Source organism: Loxodonta africana, chromosome 10 (genome assembly GCF_030014295.1).
Source record: "Loxodonta africana isolate mLoxAfr1 chromosome 10, mLoxAfr1.hap2, whole genome shotgun sequence".
Taxonomy (NCBI): domain Eukaryota; kingdom Metazoa; phylum Chordata; class Mammalia; order Proboscidea; family Elephantidae; genus Loxodonta; species Loxodonta africana.
The window spans coordinates 25,664,126-25,685,651 of NC_087351.1; the positions used below are offsets into that span (position 1 = coordinate 25,664,126).

Below are 21,526 nucleotides of genomic sequence, written 5' to 3' on the forward strand. Positions count from 1 at the left end.
CCAGGTTATATAGGTAAATTGAACAGTTGGATTTCTCTTTGGCACTTCAGCTGTGTATTAATTAAAGAATATACACATCTGGGTGTTTATTTGGATGGTGTTCATATGGCTCATCTGTGATAAAAATCTCTATTTATATTTGATAATTTAAATTTAATAAAATCATAACTGTTGTTCATTTCTTTATTTGCTTGTCTGTAAATAAAAGGAGAAAAACCCTATATATTTTCTGATTGTTGTTCTTATATTTGACTATTTGACTCTGTTACATGGGTGATATGGTCATTCCTGATAAACTCTTAGAAAGCAATTTATCCAAAATTTCTATGTAATAATAATAATGTTCTAGCCAATGACATCCAACCATATGTTGTTTTCTTTTCATATTACCTCATTTTATGCTTCTAAAGGGCAGCTTTTAGTTCCATGCATAATAACACCTGTGAAAATATCCAGAAACATAGTATTCTGGTTACCTATTATTTTTTACCTAAACGAGGTAACACCAAAAACTTGATGGATCGGTTAATTGAGTTTTTGATGAGAGTATCTTCTCCTAAAAACTGGAGAGGAAAATGGTTTATTTGCATTAGATTTGTTGCCGAACAGTAACAGCTATTTGTTCATTGTTATTTGTTGCTGAACAATATTATGATAACATTAAGGAAATTTTTAAAAGCATCCATAATTCAGTGACTCTAATACAACTGTTTTTATTGAGTCTGTTTTATTTAATATAATGGCAACCTTGTTTTCTTGTATGAGAAGTTTTTAAAATTATCATTTTTAGGAGATATATTATTTTACTAAACTAATTTTTTTTTTAATATGTGTGGATTATGAATTTTATGTGTTGAGCTGAACATTTTCCCAGAAGGAGGATTTTCCTTTCAAGTAGCTTGAAGGTGGTGTGTAAAGGATAACAAGAAAGAGAATTTTCAGAAGGCAGTTTAGAAAAAAGAAGAAATTCCACCACTACACAATAATGACCACTTACAGAATTGGTACTTGGCATTCAGAAGTAAGATTCTTAAACACTCCCACATCTTCCTTCCATCTACCACCAATCTTTTTACTGAATGTTTTGTTCCTACTTTTTTTCCGTAAAAAAAAGAAATCTCAATACAATTTCATGAAGATTTGCCAGGATAAGGTCTTCCAAACCTAAATTAGGACTCATCATGTAATCCAAAAACAGATCTCTCTCAGAAGATCCAGAGTATAAGAACACGATACGCATGTGACAATTTTCATTTTAGCACTTTTGTCTTGTAACAGCTTCCTGAGAGACAGACAGATTATTCAGTTTAAAAGTTAGAACATAACTGGGAGTTTTAGCATGGTCATTTTTTTCCCCAATAGAAAAACCATCTGTGCCTTTGATGTGAGAAGTTGTCAAGCCTCTTAGTCAATCTTACTTACCAGAAGTCTGCTATGTATCTCGCACATAATCCATTGAGAATGTGCCCTAGCCCTGTATTCCCTTCCCAGGGTAAAGGACTGTTAAGTTTCCTGAGATCAGATCAGTAAAGGGCTCAAGAAGAACAGGCAGGAAAGGTCAGCAATATTTCCACCATAAGCTGAGAATTCCCTCTTTTGAGTTACTAAATTAGCATGTTTCTTTTCAACTGTCTCTTCTTATAACCCCAGATGCTATGCTTGGGTCACAATCCTTTCCACAGTATTATTTGACCTAACACTACAATTTATATATGACATTTTATCAAAGCCAAACTGCATCCCAAAGAAAGGGAAGGAGGGCAAAGAGAGAGAGAGTGAATTAGGAATAACAGTAAAAATATACTGTTGTTTTCTCCCCCAAGCACGAAAACTTTTAATAGAACAGAGCAAAATGGTATTTAAAAATAGGTGCTGGTTAGTGGTTTCCTTAGGGGAACTGAAAAGAGAAAGTCAGTATTTTCTACTTTCAACTGTAAGTCATGGTGTTGATTAGCTGTGTTTAACCCTGTGGTAAGCTGACCAAGCATTGAATCTAGCTCAATTACAACTCCCTCACAAATAAGATTTATTTATATAATGAAACATTAGGTATGGTTGTATTTCAGGAAAAATTAGCATGTAGGGACCACAGGAAAGCAGTATCACAAGAAAGAATGAAATTGTTAGTCTAACAAGTGTAGATTTGTAAACTTACCACCACACCATTTGCTCTTATTGACAATATTGAAAGAAATAATAATTAACATTGCGAACAACTTGTTTTGTGCCAGCCATTGTCTTAAATCCTTTACATGTAATACTTCATTTACTACTCATGACAACCCAAAGAGTTTAGGTCGGTACTATTATAACTTCAATTTACTGAGGATGAAACGGGCTCAAAGAAGAACTTAGTTAAGTTGGAGATGGTATCTGATCTCAGGTAGACTAACTCCGGAGCCCACACTCTTTACTACTTTGCACACAAAGTGTCAACACTCTGAAATCAGTTTGTTTTCAAACATACATTCCATCACTTACTAATCGTGTGAGCTCCTGCAAATTATTTAACCTTTCCACCTTGATTTTTCTTATCTATAAAATGGAGTCAGTGATAATACTTTCATCACAGAGTCTCTATAACGAGTAAATGAGGTAAATCTGAATATCATCTTATACATTGTATTGTAGAGTTGATTAATTTTATTAACGGACTTAATATTATTGTGTTTAGTAATATGATCTTTCATTATATTATCTCTTAATATAAATGTCAATACTATCATATTATCTTTTATTTGTAAAGCTAACTTATTATCTTTCATTTGTAAAGTTCTTTAACATTTACAAAATACTTAGACATACTCTCTCAGTCCATCCTCACAAAAAGTCTGTAACGTAGTTAGAGTAGATAGTCTCATGCTCATTTCATAGATGAAATACAAAGAAACCAAGTGTGTTGTCCAAGGTCACACAAATAGTAAGTGAGGGAACCGGTTCTGCTGACTTCAAGTTCAGTAGGATTCTAGTTCTGTACCATAATCTTCCCTGGGACTATGGCTATGTCTCATGTAACTACATTCAGAAAAGCTGCATGACCATGCAGGCCAAAGACCTGGATATATCCCAGAAATGAATATTGTAAAGGAGAATTGAATGTAAGAGACACACTTATACGGAATTTCTTTTCTATTATCTTAACACAAGAAGCACACAAATTATGTGGAGATTAGTTATAAGAAATATTTAAGATGTAAAATGTTTATTATGTTATTAAAGTGGAAAAGGGCCACAGAACACTATAATTGTATAATCTTAATTCGAATATAGTGATGGTATTATGTGTGTTTTAAATTTATTTTTTCCTCTTTTATGTTAATAGATACATAGTTTTTTTCCATGATAAACATGGATACTTTATCTAATTTCCAAAGGATGTAGAGTTTAAAATTTAATGATTGGCAGGGCATATAGAATCTAGAGCAACACTTTCAGGTACATAACTCTCTTTCCTCTTTTTACACAAAAGGAAAAGATAATGCTACCCTCTTTGCTAAGCCTTGTAGCTTGAGCCTTTTCACAGCTTTTCAAAGACTTTTTAATCTGCTGTCACTTTGTGGAAAGGAGTAATTTCAGCTCCCTGGTGCTTCTATCTCACTCAGAATCAACTCTTTCCCCGAAGGTTTTTGGAAGAAAACTCTGGCTTTGAGGTTCTCATACTAGATGCTTGGAACAGAAAGAAGAGAGCAGAAAGGGTTGGATATACCACACAATGAAGTAAGTTTCCAATGAATCTTCCCAAACAGAGAAATCTTCCTCAGGGGCTTTCCAGCTACATGTTTCTACCTCTCACCCAAGCTCGCTGCTTACCTCCACTTCCAGGGCCAATTTTCATAAACAGAGAATTTGAATAATCATGCCTTGAACACCTATCAGTTTTTTATTGTTCTTTTTTTCTGTTAATATACTTCAAATATCCATCCCTTTTAAAGAACATAAGCTTATTTATCTATCCAAACATATACTTCAAATCATCCTAGCAAAAAGTCATTTTTTAAAAATGGGCTTATTCTCCAAAGAAGCAAAGAATCCAGAACTTATAAATTTGAATAAATAATTATTTTTTGTTAAATAATCAATTTTCTCCACACTTCACCCACTTGAGTAATGGAGACAAAGAAGAAACTCAGGTTCTACCCAAGAACCCAGACTCAGATTCAGCTGCGTGGAATAGAAAATCCAAGTAACAGCAGTTTATGCAATATACAGATTTAGCTTGTTCTCTCTTCAAAACAGCTGGAGGTAGACAGTCCATGGCAACCCAGATGGAGGCAATTCCAAGATGCCATCAGGGGACCAGGTTCTCCTAGCTTTTTAATCTACTCTTCTTACACATGTTTCCATTCACTAGGTGACTTTATTATCTATGGAGGACAGCTGAAGCTTCAGGCAACAGGAAAGAGGCCGACCTATATTCCATTTATATTTTTTTATTGAACAGAAGTGTCTTAGACATCTAGTGCTGCTGTAACAGAAATACCACTTGTGGATGCCTTTAACAAAGAGAAATTTATCTCCTCACAGTGAAGTAGGCTAAAAGTCCAAATTCAGGGCATCCGCCCCACGGGAAGGCTTTCTCTCTCTGTCGGCTCATGATGAAGGTCCTTGTCCTCAGTCTTCCCCTGGTCAAGGAGCTTCTCAGGCACAGAGACCCTGGGTCCAAAGAACACGTCCTGCTCCTGGTGCTGCTTTCTTGGTGTTATGAGGTCCCCCTGTCTCTCTGCTTGTTTCTCTTTTTTATATTTGAAGATATTGCCTCAAGACACAATCCAATCTTGTAGGTTGAGTCCTGCCTCACTAACACAATGCTGCCCATTCTCCCTCAATATCATCATATAGGTGGGATTTACAACACATAGGAGAATCATGTAATACCAGGAATCATGGCCCACCCCAACTGACACACACATTTTTGGGAGGACATTATTCCATCCGTAACATGAAGTGTGTCACATAATGTCCCCTTTTACAAGGTAGGGTGCGACATTTAATTTTTTAAATTGGGTACATTATTACCAGGATAGAATTGGGAATTAGGTAGGAAGATTAAAAAAAAAAAAAAGAAGATTAGAAAAAAAAAATCAATATTAAGCACACAGCTAATCCACTCTACCAACAATGTATTGAGCATAAAATAAGAAAGTAAATACAGTGATGGAAATTTAGAAGTAACCTATTATATCAATGCTCTGCTTTAAAAGGCTGAAGTTCCTCTTAAACAAATCTTTATATTAGATTAAACAGCAAAAAAGACTGATTTGGTGGATAAAAGGGATTTGAAAAACAAAAATATTAATAAGCAAAAAATTGAAACATAGAGACTAAGATTTTAATCACAACTTGTGAATATATAGAAAAAATAAACATAAATTTGTTTCCCCAATGTTTAAACAGAGCAAAAGTATCTCACCTGGTACTTGAAAAATGTATGCTTGAGACAAGGGATACAAGAACTACTTTAATGCACACATGTCAAGCTTATGCAATTGTTACTCTAAGAACCCACCCCCCAAAAAACCCACTGCCATTGAGTTGTTTCCAACCCACAGTGACTCCATAGGGTTTCCATGGTTGTAAATCTCTACAGAAGCAGACTGCCATATCTTTCTTTCCTGGAGCCACTGTTGGTTTCAATAAGAACAGAGGCAGAAGAACAAAAAATATTCAAAAAGGGTTTCAAGCAAGTCAAGCATTTTAAAAATCAGAGTTAGGGGACCCTCTGACTTTTATTACCCAGTCCTGGCTCAGATTTCACTGATTCCTTCCAAGAAGTTTCTAGATGGCCCATACCATCTAGAAAAGAAAATTCTCTGCTCAGATCATCTACTTTTCACTTTTTTCTCCCTTCAACCTTAGTTTGAGGGTCAAGTTCCCTATGGTAAGATTGTGGGTTCCTCTTCAATTTCCCTGCTGCAAAGCAGCTTAATATTAAGACTCTGGGAGGACTGGGAGGACTGGGGGCAGGGTAGAAATGTTGGAGCTGGCTGGGGTTGGTGTTATGAGGGAGCAAAGTCTCCTGGAAAATGGAGAAGAAGCTTATTCTTTAGACCCCAGGAGGATGTGATAGAGAACTGAAAACTCCAAGTCAGATTGGAAAAGAGGAAACATGAAATAGAAAAAGTTGAGTTGGAGGGGAAAACAAAATGTGCAAAGGGCTTTCTTCCTCTCCGCCCCGACATTTCCCACTCCTGATCTAATGACAGGGGTGTCACACCTATGTGTGAGACAAGGCACAAGCCATTGTGGAGGAAAGAATCACAGAAGAAAAGGCGTTTGCACTTTTGCTGCAACAGAAAGTGAGAGAGAATCCTTCTGACTCTGACTCTGGCTCTGTTGATGTCCTTTCCTCTGTTCAAATGTAAGCAGACGTCTGCCCCAGGGCCAGGTAAGCTTTGTAGACAAGGTAGAAGTGCAAGTAATGAAAATTGATGGGGAGGAAAGTAAAAAAAGGAGCATCTTCCCTATATAGAGATGCTGGCCATCTCTAGGGAAGGTCAGGGACCAGGATCTAGGCAGGAGCTAGGCGAGGCTTCGGGAGAACATTTAGGTTAAGGCTTACTTTCTCCCCTCCCCCCACCCCTGGCAAATGAGTGACTGTCATTTGTAGACAATTTAAGTGATGTCTTTGAGTAATACTGGTAATTCCTGAAGACAAAGGACCATCCCTGGTCCTTGATCCTGCTCCTCAGCCAAGGATTGTTATGTATTCCTAAAATCTCAAGGTGATTGTACCTCGTTGGTTTGAGATTTCATAACTAATCTAGCCCTTGAAATCTTCCTAGATCATAGAAGAAAGTGCAAAATTCAAGCACAAAATGGCACATTCATTGTGCTGTCAGAGGCTACACGGGGGCTCAAGAAATAGCCCTTCAAAAATGCAAGGAACTAGCCATGGAAATAGCATGATGGGTGGTGCAGTGATTGCACTCAGCTGCTAACCAAAAGGTTGACGGTTTGAGTTCAACCAGAGGCTCCTCAGAAGAAAGACCTGGCAACCTACTTCCAAAAAAATCAGCCATTGAAAACCCTATGGAACACAATTCTACTCTGGCACACATAGGGTCACCATCTATTTGAAGGCAAATGGCATTATTATCAGGTGTATTGAGTAAAGGCTATAATGAGGTTGATGGTTTTGCAAGGTTGAGTCATCTAGATAATGAATCCCAAGGCCCTTCTCCTTAGGCCTCTGCTCCTCTGAAGTCTGAGGCATGTATGGACCATGAAGCTATAACAGCTGCAGGCTTATTTCTTGAGGAAAAGCAGCTTCAGTGCTTCCAGCACCAGCTTTATTGTCATTACAGACATGCTGTCCTCATGGCAAACTCAAGGGGAAAATGTAAAGTAGACATGCGGCCGACCAGGGGACTCAAGTTATCCACACTCATGCATCCCTCCCTGCCAGCAGAGAGCCAGTAGGGACAAAAATATGGCTTTTAATGCCAAATCCTCTTTTTACCAAAAGCATGGGTTACTGAATAAGCTCGAACCCTCCCAGGAGAACAATGCCCATCACCTATGGTTAACTGACACCTAGCTCCCTGCACCTATCATGGAGATGGCACAGGACCAGTAAGCATTTTGTTCTGTTGTGCATGGAGTCACCATGAGTTGACTCCACAGCACCAGACAACAACTTCCCCAAGAGCACCAGTCTGGTCTACTGCCTCTTTCCATATTTTTAGGAGCTTAGATGGGGGATATACAATTACCGTCCATCTCATAATGGAGAATTGGAGGCCTTAGCAAGGAGAGGAACAAATAAGCAGTGAGGAAAGACTCAATGCTACCTCCTACCTCTAGCCCTGTGTTCTGACCACAAAAATAGCAAGACTTCATGTTTCCATTGTTTTTCAACTTATTCATTCCCCTGCTTTCTTTCTCTACTGTACACTTACCTTGTTTTCCTGAACTAGCTTTCGAGGCCCTATTTATTTCCCACAAACTCAGCAGGTTAGAATTCACTTAAAACATTTCCCTTATCCTGGCTGAAGATGGCTGAAGTGGAAAGAACACCAAATGTAAAGGCAGAACACCTGGACTTGTCACTCCAACTCTCATTTTCTATTTCTATGGCCAGCCACTTAGCTTCTCCGATATTCAGTTGGCTCATCAGTAAAAAAAGGATAATGATATTGGGTCCACACAAGTCATATGGTTAACAATCAAATCAGAGTGTAGATCATGGCCTTCTCATGTGTGCATCATCACCATTTTTCCCAGCCAGCAAATTCTATTATGAGACAAGTAGATTTGCTGTCTAGTCTTGGAAGTAGCGCACTCATAAGCTGAAGGCTCCCTCCCAAAAAACTCAGAAGCCTGAACTAGCCACCTCCAGCAGGAGGATGGTGAAATGTCACCAGTTTCTCTGCTGATATCTATCCTGTGTCACAAGCTTTTCTTGTTGGCCTGTGTCTTCATCCCCACTGGCTCTCTACCTGCAGGGGGGCTCACAGGAGTGTGTAAAACCTGAGACCTCTAGTCAATCAAGTATATTTTTTTGTATCTTAACCACAGAACTGTGTCTCCAACATGTTGTAGAAGTCCCCAAGGTGTTATATGGATCAGAAGGGCTTAGGCTGGTATTGTTGGCTTTGGTAGGATTGACAACTATATTTTTTTCTCCTCCTTCCCTAGAAGCAGTATCAAGGATGGGAAGACCTTTGCTCTCCGTTACTCTCCTTTCTTTCTTGATGAGCCTGGGCTCAGGTTGGGCATGGAGTACTCCTGATTGCACCATAGCAGACAGCTCACTGTTATCTAACATCTCCTACTACATCCCATCGTGTCCCTTGGCACCAGGACTGCACCTTTTTGCATCATGCTCCAATGTTAGTGACCTGGCTCAGACTCTGACAGCACTGCCCAGGAGATTAGAGGCACTATGCCTCCAGGGCACAGTTCCTGTCCTGCCAGCTGATGCTTTTGGACACTTCCCTACACTACAGCTACTGAGGCTGCAGCTAGGCACTCTCAGAATTACATCTGGAGCATTTCAGGGATTGGACCAGCTACAGCACCTTTTCTTTGAGCATCCCACTCCCTGTTGCCTGAGTCTACTCCTCCCTTCAGATGCTCTCGAGCCCCTCAGATTCCTCAACAGCCTTTCATTCCAAGGCTATTGCCTGAATTCTAGCCAGAACATCCAGTTGCCTCTCAGTCTTAGTCGTCTGACTCTGAGGCACAGCTGTCTGACAGATCTGCAGGAATTGCAAGGACTCTTCCCAAGCCTTGTGCCTGGTTCCTCTCCTACTGCCATCTCTAGCCCATGGCCCCCATTTCTGGAGGTTCTGGATCTCTCTGCCAACATGCAGCTGAGTCGGGTTGGTGTCAAAACCTTGCGTGGCCTCCAACTCCATTCTCTGAGACTGGATGGCACTCCTCTGAGTGCATTAGAGCTCCTTGCCTCAGGGCTGCTTCACCTGGATTCCCTCTCCCTTGTGGATACAGGTGCAGAAAAACTGCCTGGGAATGTGACAGCCTACTTTGAGCTTTCTACACTCGATCTTGGAAGGAACCAAATCCAGCACATAGGGGATGAGGACCTCTCAGGCTACCACTCCCTAGAACATCTCAACCTTCATGCCAATGGTCTGCATTCACTGCCCACTAGGTTCTTGAGTGCCTTGCCCCAGCTTCAAAGGCTTAACCTGTCAATGAACAAGTTGGGCCCAACCTTAGTGCTCCCAGAGGGGCTGGTCAGCTCAAACCTGAGAGTGCTAGATCTGTCCCACAATGAGCTCAGTGCTCTTCCCTCTGGGGCCTTCTCCTCTCTTCCTCAACTCGAGGAGCTCTGGCTGGGTGGTAACAACATCTCTAACTTATCCAGTGAGGCCCTAGAGGGGTTGAGGTGGCTGAAGACCCTAGATCTAAGTTGGAACCAAATTAAGGTGCTGAAACTGGGCTGGCTCTCCTCTCTTCCTGCTCTCATCTCACTGAACCTCCTGGGGACTTATATAGAGAATTTCTCTGGCCGGCTGCTTCAGGGTCCCCAGAAGCTGAGCCATCTATGGCTGGGTTCTCCTGAGATTCTGGAGCTCTACCCTCCCTGGCCTTTGACACTGCTCAACTTAGAAGTATGGGCACAATCGTACATCCAGTTCAGAGTCCCACGTGGAAAACCCTTTCAGTTCTTGGAGAGCCTTACCTTACAAGCATCTTATGTGTTGCTGCACCCAGGCAACAACACAGTCCATTTCCCTTCCCTGCGTCACCTCACCCTGAGAGGCTGCAGCCCCGGTATTTTCTCTACCCATAAATCCCAGAGATTCTTCCCACAGCTGCATTCCTTGGAGCACCTGCACTTCTGGTCTTATCATGGGGGTACAGAAGGCCTACAACTGTTTGGGCTGCCCAGGCTGCGAGTGCTGGAGCTAGGGAACCTGGACAGCCTCTCTGAATCAAGGCCTGTGAATCTGGAGGTGCTACTGGAGGATCTGCCTCAATTAGAAGTACTGGCATTGAGCAATCTAAACCTTGGGAACCTCTCAGTCTCCAGCTTCAGGGGCTTGGGCCTCCTCCAGCTGCTGCTGCTGAACTCTGAATGGGCCCTGGGGCTGGACAGCAGCCTCCAGGAATTCATTCCCCAGATGCCTCAATATGTGTATTTCTCAGATGTCACTTTCATCTGCCAGTGTGAAAGCTCTTGGGTAGGGCCTTGGGCAGCACGGGCCCCAAATACCTTTGTGTATGGGCTAGAGAAATCTATCTGCATGGCCAATGCCTCTGACTATTTCAAGACTCCATTGCTCTCTTTCCTTTCTGGTCACTGCCCAGATAATCTTGAGCTTCAGAGCTTTCTAATCAGCTTCACTCTGGTGGTCTTGGTGATCATTTTTGCTTTGCTTGGCTGCCCTAACTGGTCCTGGCTCCACCATCTCCAGGCCCTATTTCATGCCTGGTGGTGGAAGTTGGGTGGCCGGAACCACAGAAGCCAATACCACTATGATGTCTTTATATCTTATTGCAGGCAAGACCGAGCCTGGGTGTTGGCAGAGCTGATTCCTGCCCTGGAAAAGCCTCTTCCAGCTGGCGAGGGCTTGAGGTTATGCCTACCAGAGAGGGATTTTGGGGTTGGACAGGATAGGATGGAAACAACGGCGGCCAGCATAGAGAGCAGCAAAACCACCCTGTGCGTGCTCAGCCACCAGGCCCTGGGCAGTCCCTGGTGCAATCTAGAATTAAGGCTGGCCACCTACCGCTTGGTGGCCAAGCCTGGGACTACTAGCCTCCTGCTGCTCTTTCTGGAGCCTATTGATCGGCGGCAGCTGTGCAGCTACCACCGTCTTGCCCGGTGGCTTCAGAAGGAGGACTACTTGCATTTGCCCCAAAGGAGTGCCGACTGGGAGGCTTTCTGGGAGCAGCTTCGGAGAAGGCTGAGGAAAGCTGTACAAGAGAAAGAGGATTAGTGGACTATAAAAGAGAGGTTCAGCCATATGGGAATACCTCCCAACAGGTCCCTGGGTTACCATCACATCACTGGAAGCAGGCTCACAGATGGGTCTCTAGGCAATGCTTAGCTAAAGCCCAATTTTCCACTAAAAATAATACAAATAAAGAAATCAAATTCCATTGGGTAATATATTTAAAAGCACTTGGAAGCAAACAAGGTATCAATTCAAAATAAATAAATAAATAACTCTACTACCTGCTAGTCCCCTCACAAGATAGGCACTGTCTAAGAAAGAGCACAGGGATGTGTTTTCTAAAATGACTTCCGCATTTTTCAAAATGAATTTGTTCTGCCTCTGTTGAAAGCAATGTATTTACTTGGACTTGCTAAATATTCTACTTTATTCTGGAAGAAAGGCCAAGAATCAATAAGCTATGTGTTAGTGCCTGGAAATTGGACCGAAACCAAGTTTCAAATTCACAAATTGTCCAACAAATTCAGAGAGCTTTCCTAACTCGTGACATTCTCGTGATAACTGTATTATGTAGGTGGGAGCAATAATTTGATCCCATGTTACACATTGGGAATCTAAGCATATAAAGGTTAAGTGATGTACCACACTCCCACAGCTACTATATCACCAAGTTCAAATCTAGACCTCTGAGTCACAATCCAGTTCTCTACGCTTGTTACTCTACTGTCTTCCAGTCATCCCTAACCAATGACAAATTACCAAGCTACAAACTTAAAACAGGAAGCCTGGCAAATATATTTCAAATACACATACGTATAATCTATTTTCAAGAACTGTTTCTAAAGAGGAGCACTTATGGTACAGTGGTTAAGAACTCCTCTGCTAACCAAAAGGTCAGGAGTTTGAATCCATCAGCCACTCCTTGGAAACTCTACAGGGCAGTTCTACTCTGCCCTATAGAGTCTCTAGGAGTCGGAATCAACTTGATGGCAACAGATTTTTTTTAAAAGAAAAGTAACAAATTCCAGTAGATTTACATAAAATATTTTAAGTGCCCCCAAAGAGACAAATGATTAGATAAGAAAGAATACACTCATAAGAACGGAATATCATGAATCCACGAATAATCATGCTTTGAGGAATACTCAGTTCTACAGAAAGAGATTCATGACATAATATTGAAAAAAAATTTACAAACTCCATGTACTATGATTCCAATTTTGAAAAAAGAATTTCATATGTATCTACCTAATGTCTAAAATATGTACAGAGAGAAGACTAGAAATGTAAACTAGAAATGACGCTAGAAACGGGATTATAGATGATTTCAATTTCTTCCTATACATTTATATATTATTCATTTTTTCTAAAATAAACATTTACTTCATAATAAAATAAAATCAATGCTTTATCATAAAATAATTTAACTAATAATCTGATAAAAAATAATTTAGCTAGTTTAAATAGTTCTCAGCTTTGTGGTGACACAGCAGCAATGGGAGCTTGTGAGAAAGTATGGGTGCTAAAATCTAAAAAAAAAAAAAAGGAAAAGAGTTGAAAAGCCACTAAACAAACTGTATCCACTTCAGAGACTATCTGTGCGGAACCATCCCTAGCCCAAATAAGAGTCACTCAAATTCGACTTTAGAAAGTAGAAGCTTTCCACATTTATCTTTTCTGGATAAAAGACCAATTTCTTCAATTAATAGAGCTGGGCTCTTTGTAGTCCCATGGCATAACTCCAGAACTTTGCTGACCGAGCCACAGTTCAACATCTCCTTTCCTTTGTCCCTTTGTCCTGATGTCAACTAGTAGCCTTTGGAAAATACTATGCCTTTGTATTCATTTTAATGAAAACCTCAATTTCTCATTAACCTCAATATTTTCCATAACATTCTTTTATGTCACTGAGGTTACCCAGCTAGGTTTTCATTTTCTCTTGACACTTCTTGGATGTGTATCATGGAGTTTCAGAATTGAAAGAAATTTGTATCTGATGCTTGCATCCCTTCTACCACTTCCCCAGCCTCTGTTTGATCAGATCCTTGACAGAAGGTAGCCTCCTTCCAAGGTTTACTCATTCCATCACTACAGATTTCTCTGATAGAAAGTTATTCTCTATATTGAGCTAACATGTGCCTTCCTATAACTTTTATCCACTGCTCTTACTTTGAGGTTTAAATGGGACAAATTCAATTCCTCCATTAAGTGATCATTTGTTCCAATTGAGTCTCCTGTTCTCCAACTTAAATATCCTATTCCTTCTACTAATTTCCGTATTTTAAGTCCCCTTCAGCGTTCTCCCCCAAATTCATTGCCTTTTACCCATTTATTTATTAGATTACGAAAACTAGAGCTTCCGTAGGGCTCTATATTTCACCCACGTAGAATCAAACAGGATCATCTTTCTGTTTTAAATCACTGCTTCCATTTATACCATCTAAAATCACATTATTGCTTAGGGCAATCATACTGCTGATTTAAATGTTTGAATTACTTTTCTCTCACTGAACTGGGATTGAAAGGACAAATTCACAAAACAAATACGATGATACCTTACGGTCAAGTACTGGCATAACAATAGGTGCTGATCTAAAAATCCCAGCATTACCACAGCACACTTAGGTTAGTATATGTGTAGAATTGTGATAGAAGGAAATAAATGGGGTAAGCCTCTGAAGAATTTTGTAAATTATTTGCAAAAACTAACCTCTGTCTTTATATGATTTGGCTTTGCAAAACCCTTTGCTTTTACATTTTCTCTCCTAAATCATATCTTATCTCTTTTGTGGGAAAACATAACTGTATTGCTATAAAAATGTGTATGGACACTTGTGATCCAAGGCTTAAGGCCAACTTATTCTTCAGCTTAACCCAGGCCTCATCATCTTTCCCTTTTCCCATAGAGGTTGAAACAATTTAGATCTCAGTTAAAGAACTGCTTTCGGAGATCTAGCCAAAAGTTTCTCACTGCTATCCTTAGAGGAGGCCACTGGGAGATGCAGGGTAATCCAGGAGGGTCAAAAACAAACCTTGGCACAATTAATAAAAAGTGCACGGGGAACTGGAGACCAGCAGTAAGAACAGCGTGCTCTGATTCACCAGCCCCCAAGATGGGCTGCCAAGGAAACAGTAGCCAGGGTTCAGAAAATGTCTGCTACATCCTCTCCTTTGGAGACACGAATGTCATAGGTCCTTCTCAGATCAGGAAAGACTTCAGCACCTTTTATATCAGCATGCCACCACATTTTCAGCCTATTTAGGCAACATAGTCACCACTTGGGCTTCAAATCATTCCCATACTTGGTGAGGTTATCTTCAAACACTACCCCCGTTTAGATGCCTCCTAAGAAGTGTGGATGTGATTGCCACTGTCCTTGACTTTGCTGCACACTTTCCATTGCTGACATGGGAAGCCGAGGAGACAGCGGCTGACTTGCATCCTCCAGGGGAGAGCAGCCTACATTTGGAAGTCTACCCTTACAGAATTCTAGAATTCTCACACAAGAGCTTCAGGTAAGGTGCAGCTCAGACATCTTGTGAAGTCTTTTTCCCTTTCCTCTAACACTGCATTTTATTTTCTCCATATGAAAATGTAAATTGGGATAACATCTTCGTAACGACTGTTGGTTGGATTCTCAACTATAGAGCAAAGCTTCCAGCATCAGTTATACATGTTTTATTTATAAGCATATGAGTTAAAATATTTAACAAAAATTAAAACATTTATTCACAGGGAGATGTTAATTGAACCACAAAATCATAACGGTCAGGAAGAAATTTTGGAATGACAACGTTATTCTATGCTTTATTACTTCGCTATTCAAGTCACACATACCAGATTTCCTGACTCTGAGTATCCAGGGAAAAGTAAGAGAAAAAAAAAAATTCTATTAAAGTACAGTGGCTACAAGATTGGACAGGCCCATAAAACAAAATGATACCAAAGGGGCACACCAGCCCTGGGACAAAGACGAGAAGGCAGGAGGGGACAGGAAAGCTGGCTATAGGGACCCCAGGGTTGAGAAGACAAGAGTGTTGACATGTTGTGGGGATGCTAACTAATGTCATAAAACAATATGTGCAGTTACTGTTAAATGAGAAACAGTTTGCTCCGTAAAACATCATCTAAAGTACAATAAAAAATAAATAAATAAAACAATGGGAAAAAAAAGTACGGTGGATAACCACAGAGGAAAAAAATATCAGTTACAGGCCACAAACACGTTTTCTTTAAGAGAGATAAACTAAAAGAGCTCCCTTATTTACCTATATAATAAAAGAAAAAAAATTATAAAAACTCATTTGATAAAAAATAGTCATTAAAGATATGGACAAGCAGATGTGAAAAGAGACCTGGAGAAAAGACAGCAAAGAAGAGTACAATCCACACAGTAAAAGGGAGAGAGATTGCTTTTTGCTCACAAACAATGAGAAAGCACAGTGGACAACGGGTCAGAAAGGAAGAAGTGAGACAGAGGGAGAGACATCTCTCTATTGAGTTGTCTTGTGTGTCCTCCCATCATGGATATCCTGCTATTCACTTGAACAGAAGCCATGTTACCAAAACAAATAAAATCCTTGTTGTCTTGCTTTTGTTTTTAACAAACTAGAGATTCCAATCTTTGCACCTTTTTTTAAAATATTTTGTCCTGAATACAAGCATTTGTTTTAAGTGGTCACTATAAAGGCTTATTCATTTTTGGAGACAGCAAATATTTACTGAGCACCTATACTGTACCAGACACTGTTCTAAATTCTGGGAGCAAAACAAAGTCCTCATCTTATACTTAGGTGGGTAAGACAGAAAATACATAGAAAGTATATAATGCACTGACAGGTAATGAGAAGGGCTTTGAAAAAAAAATACAGTAGGATTGGGGATTGAGTTTCAACAGGAGCACTAAATTACAGACAACAGTTGAGGAAAGACTCTCTGAGTCTCTGAGCTTTACCAGAGCTCTGAGTGAAGTAACAAACTAAGGCACATGAATATGGGGAGAGAAGGTGGAAGTATTCCAGGCCTTGATATGGCCCACACTTGACATAGTCAAGTATCACAGCATGGCAGGAGTGGGGTAAGTAAGATGAAGAGTGGTAGAAAACCAGGGCAGGGAGCAAGGCCATACTTAAAATTCAACTAATCTGAGTTTTAAGTATATTTTAAAGATGGAGAGCAAATACTTGATGGGATCTGATTTCTTTTTCTTTTTTAAATATCAGTCTAGCTGTTATGTGGGTGTTAATCTCCAAACATATAAAAATAGAATCAGATCCAGGGGAGAATTTCACAGAGGACTGGATAGTTTATGGAGATGGTGAAAACTGTTCAGATTCTGAATATGCTTTGCACATGACGTCTAGAGGGTTTATTGATGGCTTGGATAAAAGATATTAAGAGAAAAGGAAAGGATGTGGCCTAAACAACTGAGTGAATGGAGGTCTCATTCTTTGAGATGGAGAAGAAGTAGGAAGTCACATGTTTGGGGTGAGAAGAGCCAAAAGCTCAGTCTTGGGCATGTTTATGTTTAAGTTGCCTGTTAAATATCAAATGGTGATGTTGAGTAAGAAGTCGGGTAGAAAAATCCAGGATGGAGAAGTGACATCCGGGCTAGGACATCTCAAAACCAAGACCAGACCTGTTGCTGTCAAGTTGATTTCGAGTCATGGTGACCCTAGAGGACAGAGTAGAGCTGCCCCATATGGTTTCCAAAGCAGCTTGTTGATTGGAACTGCTGACCGTTTGGTTAGCACTAGAGCTCTTAATCACCGCACCACCAGGGCTCTCGTGTGGATTATGTTACAGACAAGGGCCTAAATGACAGGTCACTTACAGAGATTACAGCTGGAAAAGAGAAAATATCCAAGGAATGGGTCCTGGAAAAACATTTGTAGGAGGGGTCAACCAGAAAGAACTCTAGCATAGGAGTCTCAGACAATGTGCATAAAGAGTAATGAGAATAAAGACAAGGCACAGACCTTCACCTAACGTAATTCAAATTTCAGAGTGCTTTCAATGATACAATGCTGTGAATATTTTTGGTCTATGTGGCAAAATGTATATCAAATACCACTGTGAGGAACTTTCCTCCACCTCATAAATTCCAACTAAAGACTGAAGCCTGCACACTCTAAACCCAAACTCAAGCCAAACCCATTACCTTCAAATCGATTCCACCTCATAGCAGCCCTGTAGGACAGAGTAGAACTGCCATATAGGGTTTCCAAGGCTATAAATCTTTAGGGAAGCTGACTACCACATCTTTCTCCCATGGAGCAACTGGTGGGTTTGAACTGCTGACCTCCTGGTTAGCAGCTGAGCACTTTAACCACTGCACCACCAGGACTGCACACTCTACTTAGGGTATATTTCAGTTAAAAGAGAATCGTGTTAGTTTGTATTCTGTATCTCATTCATTTATGCCAGCTTTATTATAAAATGTTTATTGAAAATAACACTACATGAACTTACTCCTCTTGGCCAGTGAATTTTTAACCACAAAGGGGAACATTGTGCTAATGACCTTAAATACTGAGAGAAAATAAGAATACATAGTGCTCAATTTCTTTCATTGATGTCTTTAAAAAACAAGAGACACACAAATATATGAACGGCCTTGCTGTAGGCAATCACTGATTAAAGGTCATTTTCCTTATCCCTTTTCTAATGTTGCCAAGTCTATATGGACAGGAACCTCATTTAAAACTATGCATGTGTTATTATTAAAGAGTACAATAGTGAAAAAGCAAACAAACAAATAAACCTTGCTTTGAGGCTCTAAGTTCTTGCAATATTGTCTTCTCTGTATTTAGTCAGGGCTTCCACTGTACAAATTATTTAAACTTCTCTATGTCCTCATATACGTTTTGCTCAGGTTGATTTTTCTGAACTAGATTGCAAGCCCCTGAATGGCAAGAGAACATCTGTCTTGTTTTATGCAGTGCTGGGGACCCTCAACAAAGGAAGGTATTTAAAGGGATGTGATGGCAATGATGGGCACAAAAAGGAGGTTGTAGTAAGTACCCACAGGTCTCTGGGTGACACAAACAGTTTGCACTGGGCTATAAACCTAAAAAGTTAGTGGCTCAATCCCACCCAGCTGCACAGTGGGAGAAAGTCCTCCTGATCTGCTCCCATGAAGATAACAGCCAAGAAAACCGTGTGGAGCAGTTCTACTCTAACACATTGACAACAGGTCATGACTATCCACACCCACAGGTTCCTTATGTCCTCTCAATATCAGAGTGGGACAGAAAAAAATGCTGAAAATCTTGGCGTGATCTAAAACTATGCAACTAATTCAGTTTTAAGAAATTCAGAGAACATCTTAATGAGAAAATTTCTGTAGTCATTTGCAAAATGTCAATGTCTTGTCGTTGCAGTTTGGAGGAAAAACATGAAAAACCCAGGAGGGAATAATCACTCTGACCCTGTGAGTGAATTCATTCTTCTTGGATTCCTTTGTACCTCAGAGATCCAGATCTTCCTCTTCGCACTCTTCTCTGTGATCTACGTCCTGACACTGGTTGGAAATCTGTGCATTATATGTGCTGTGAGGGGGGACCACCATCTCCACACCCCCATGTACATCCTGCTGGCCAATTTCTCCTTCCTGGAGATCTGGTATGTCACCTCCACGGTCCCCAGTATGCTAGCCAACTTTCTCACTGAGACCAAAACCATCTCTTTCTCTGGTTGCTTCCTGCAGTTCTACTTCTTCTTTTCCATGGGCACCACTGAGACCTTCCTCTTGTCCGTCATGGCCTTTGACAGGTACCTTGCTATCTGCAGGCCCCTGCACTACCCCTCCATCATGACAGTCGGACGCTGCATCAGAATGGGAGCCTGCTGCTGGGTGTGTGGCTTCACCTGTTTCCTCCTCCCAGTTTATCTCATCTCTCAGCTCCCTTTTTGTGGCCCCAATACTATTGATCACTTTCTATGTGACCCAGGACCCCTTATGAAGCTGTCCTGTGTGCCAGCTCCTGCCACTGAGGTCACCTGTGCCATCTTTAACTCTGTCCTCATTTTCTCCACGTTCCTCTTCATTAGCAGTTCCTACACCCTGGTAATCAGAGCAGTGCTGAGGGTCCCCTCAGCAGAAGGCCGACATAAGGCCTTCTCCACATGTGGCTCCCACCTGGCTGTGGTGTCCTTGTTTTATGGCTCCATCACGGTAATGTACGTGAGCCCAACAGCGGGCAATGCAGCTGGGATCCAGAAAATTGTAACTTTATTTTATTCTGTGCTGACTCCACTTTTCAACCCCTTGATCTACAGTCTGAGGAATAAGGAGATGAAGGAGGCACTCAGGAAACTATTTAGGACTTTGAGATTACCTCAAAGACAGCCTCTCAAGACCTAGAATTCATAATTTATGTGTGTGTAGGACATACAGTGGTATAAAAACATAGAAGCCTTAAGGAAACTTGGGACGCAAATATGTGCTTCTAGATTTCCTGGAATCTTTTTAGGAATTAAATTAAATGAAGCAAATAGCATGTGAGATCTTACAAGGGTTTACATAAACCATTTTTACTAAGCTTTAGTGCATCAATATGCTATCCCCCTGGGTATTGCACAGAAACAGGAAAATACCAGACATTCTCAGGCATATTCAAGATAAAACCCTAAACAACCCAGGTGTCAACAGGATCGTTTGTATCTTTTGCTGATTAGGTAAATTCCCAGTTTCCCAGTCAGTAAACGTCTAGAATTTCCAATACTATCCCTCTACACACATATACACAAACACGCACACCACGAAGATGTATCTCTTCACTTCTCTTTCCACTCCTGAATCCACCTGCTTTCTTTTTTTGATCACATCAGTCCAGATGTGAGATCTAGTCTCTTCAGCGTTTTATCCAAAACAGCACTCCCCTACACCTTTGTGTGGGCAAATTAGCCTGACAGCAGATTGGAGTTGTTAAAGTGATTAGAATCAATGTGAAATATTAGAATGGTGGCCAGATGGAAAATAACTACCCACTGCTGTTAAGTGAATTCCGACTCATTTGGACCCTACAGGACAGAGTAGAACTTCCCCATAGCGTTTTCGAAGTTGCAAGTCTTTATGGAAGCAGACTGCCACATCTTTCTCCTGAAGAGCAGCTGATGGGTTCGAACTGCCGACCGTTTGGTTAGCAGCCGAGTGCTTAACCACTGTACCGCCAGGGCTCCGAAAGTAACTATACAAAGAGGATATTAGAATAAAGAATTATAAAGGAAGGATATGTATTTATAATAGCAAAAAAAAAAAAAAAAAAAGTAATATATCTCAAAATAAACTCCCCCAAAAGAGGTAAGATCTGCGTGGAGAAAACTACAAATATTTACTTTCAAATATTTTTTTAAAGAAATGAGTAAATTGAGACATATATCATGTTTCTAGGTGTGATAAGCAACTGTTGCAAATTTGTTATTCTATACCAACTAAATTTATAAATTTAGTGAAAATAGTGGAATGATAATAAGATCAAAATAATACCAATCCAAATGTCCAGTAATTTAGAATTAATTAACTGAATTATGGTACATACAGAGTATGGAATATTTTACAGACATTTAAAATAAGGTTTTGACGTGTATTTCATGAGTTGAGACAATATAATGCTAAGCGTTTTATTGACTATGTGAAGGTGTTCAACTATGTAGATCACAACAAATTATGGACAACGTTTTAAAGAATGTAATCCCACAACACTTTATAGTGCTCATGAGGAATCTGCTCACAGACCAAGAGGCAGTTGTTCAAACAGAACAAGCAGATACTGCATGGTTTAAAGTCAGGAAAGCTGGGTGTCAGCTGTGTGTCCTTTCACCGTACTTATTCAATCTGTATGCTGAGCAAATAATCCAAGAAGCTGAACTATATAGAGAAGAACATGGCATCGGGATTGGAGGAAGACTCATTAACAACCTGCACTAGGCAGATGGCACAACTTTGCTTGCTGAAAGTGAAGAGGACTTGAAGCACTTACTGATGAAGATCAAAGACCACAGCCTTCAATATGGATTACACCTCAACAGAAAGAAAACAAAAATCCTCACAACTGGTCGAATGAGTAACATCATGATAAACAAGGAAAAGATTGAGGTTGTCAAGGATTTCACTTTACTTGGGTCTACAATCAATGCTTATGGAAGCAGCAGTCAA

The 21,526-nt window shown here is 40.4% G+C and overlaps 2 protein-coding genes across 2 annotated transcripts; both read left to right on the top strand.

The window, feature by feature from the left end:
* Window positions 1–5,886: 5,886 nt before the first annotated feature.
* LOC100655137 (toll-like receptor 11) lies at window positions 5,887–12,834 on the top strand. Its single transcript, XM_003423338.3, has 2 exons — window positions 5,887–6,358; window positions 8,638–12,834. The coding sequence occupies exon 2, from the start codon at window positions 8,652–8,654 to the stop codon at window positions 11,406–11,408; it is 2,757 nt and encodes a 918-aa protein (XP_003423386.3). The 5' UTR covers window positions 5,887–6,358; window positions 8,638–8,651; the 3' UTR covers window positions 11,409–12,834.
* A 2,990-nt stretch (window positions 12,835–15,824) lies between these two features.
* Window positions 15,825–21,184, top strand: LOC100671531 (olfactory receptor 11H6-like). Its single transcript, XM_064292233.1, has 2 exons — window positions 15,825–18,333; window positions 18,750–21,184. The coding sequence occupies exons 1-2, from the start codon at window positions 18,276–18,278 to the stop codon at window positions 19,730–19,732; spliced, it is 1,041 nt and encodes a 346-aa protein (XP_064148303.1). The 5' UTR covers window positions 15,825–18,275; the 3' UTR covers window positions 19,733–21,184.
* The last annotated feature ends 342 nt before the right edge of the window (window positions 21,185–21,526 follow it).

Coding starts and splice junctions, on each gene's coding strand:
- LOC100655137 (XM_003423338.3), top strand. CDS start 8,652: ATGGGAAGACCTTTGCTCTCCGTTACTCTCCTTTCTTTCTTGATGAGC.
- LOC100671531 (XM_064292233.1), top strand. CDS start 18,276: ATGGCAAGAGAACATCTGTCTTGTTTTATGCAGTGCTGGGGACCCTCA. Junction 18,334..18,749: donor GGGACCCTCAACAAAGGAAG/GTATTTAAAGGG, acceptor TTGTCGTTGCAG/TTTGGAGGAAAAACATGAAA.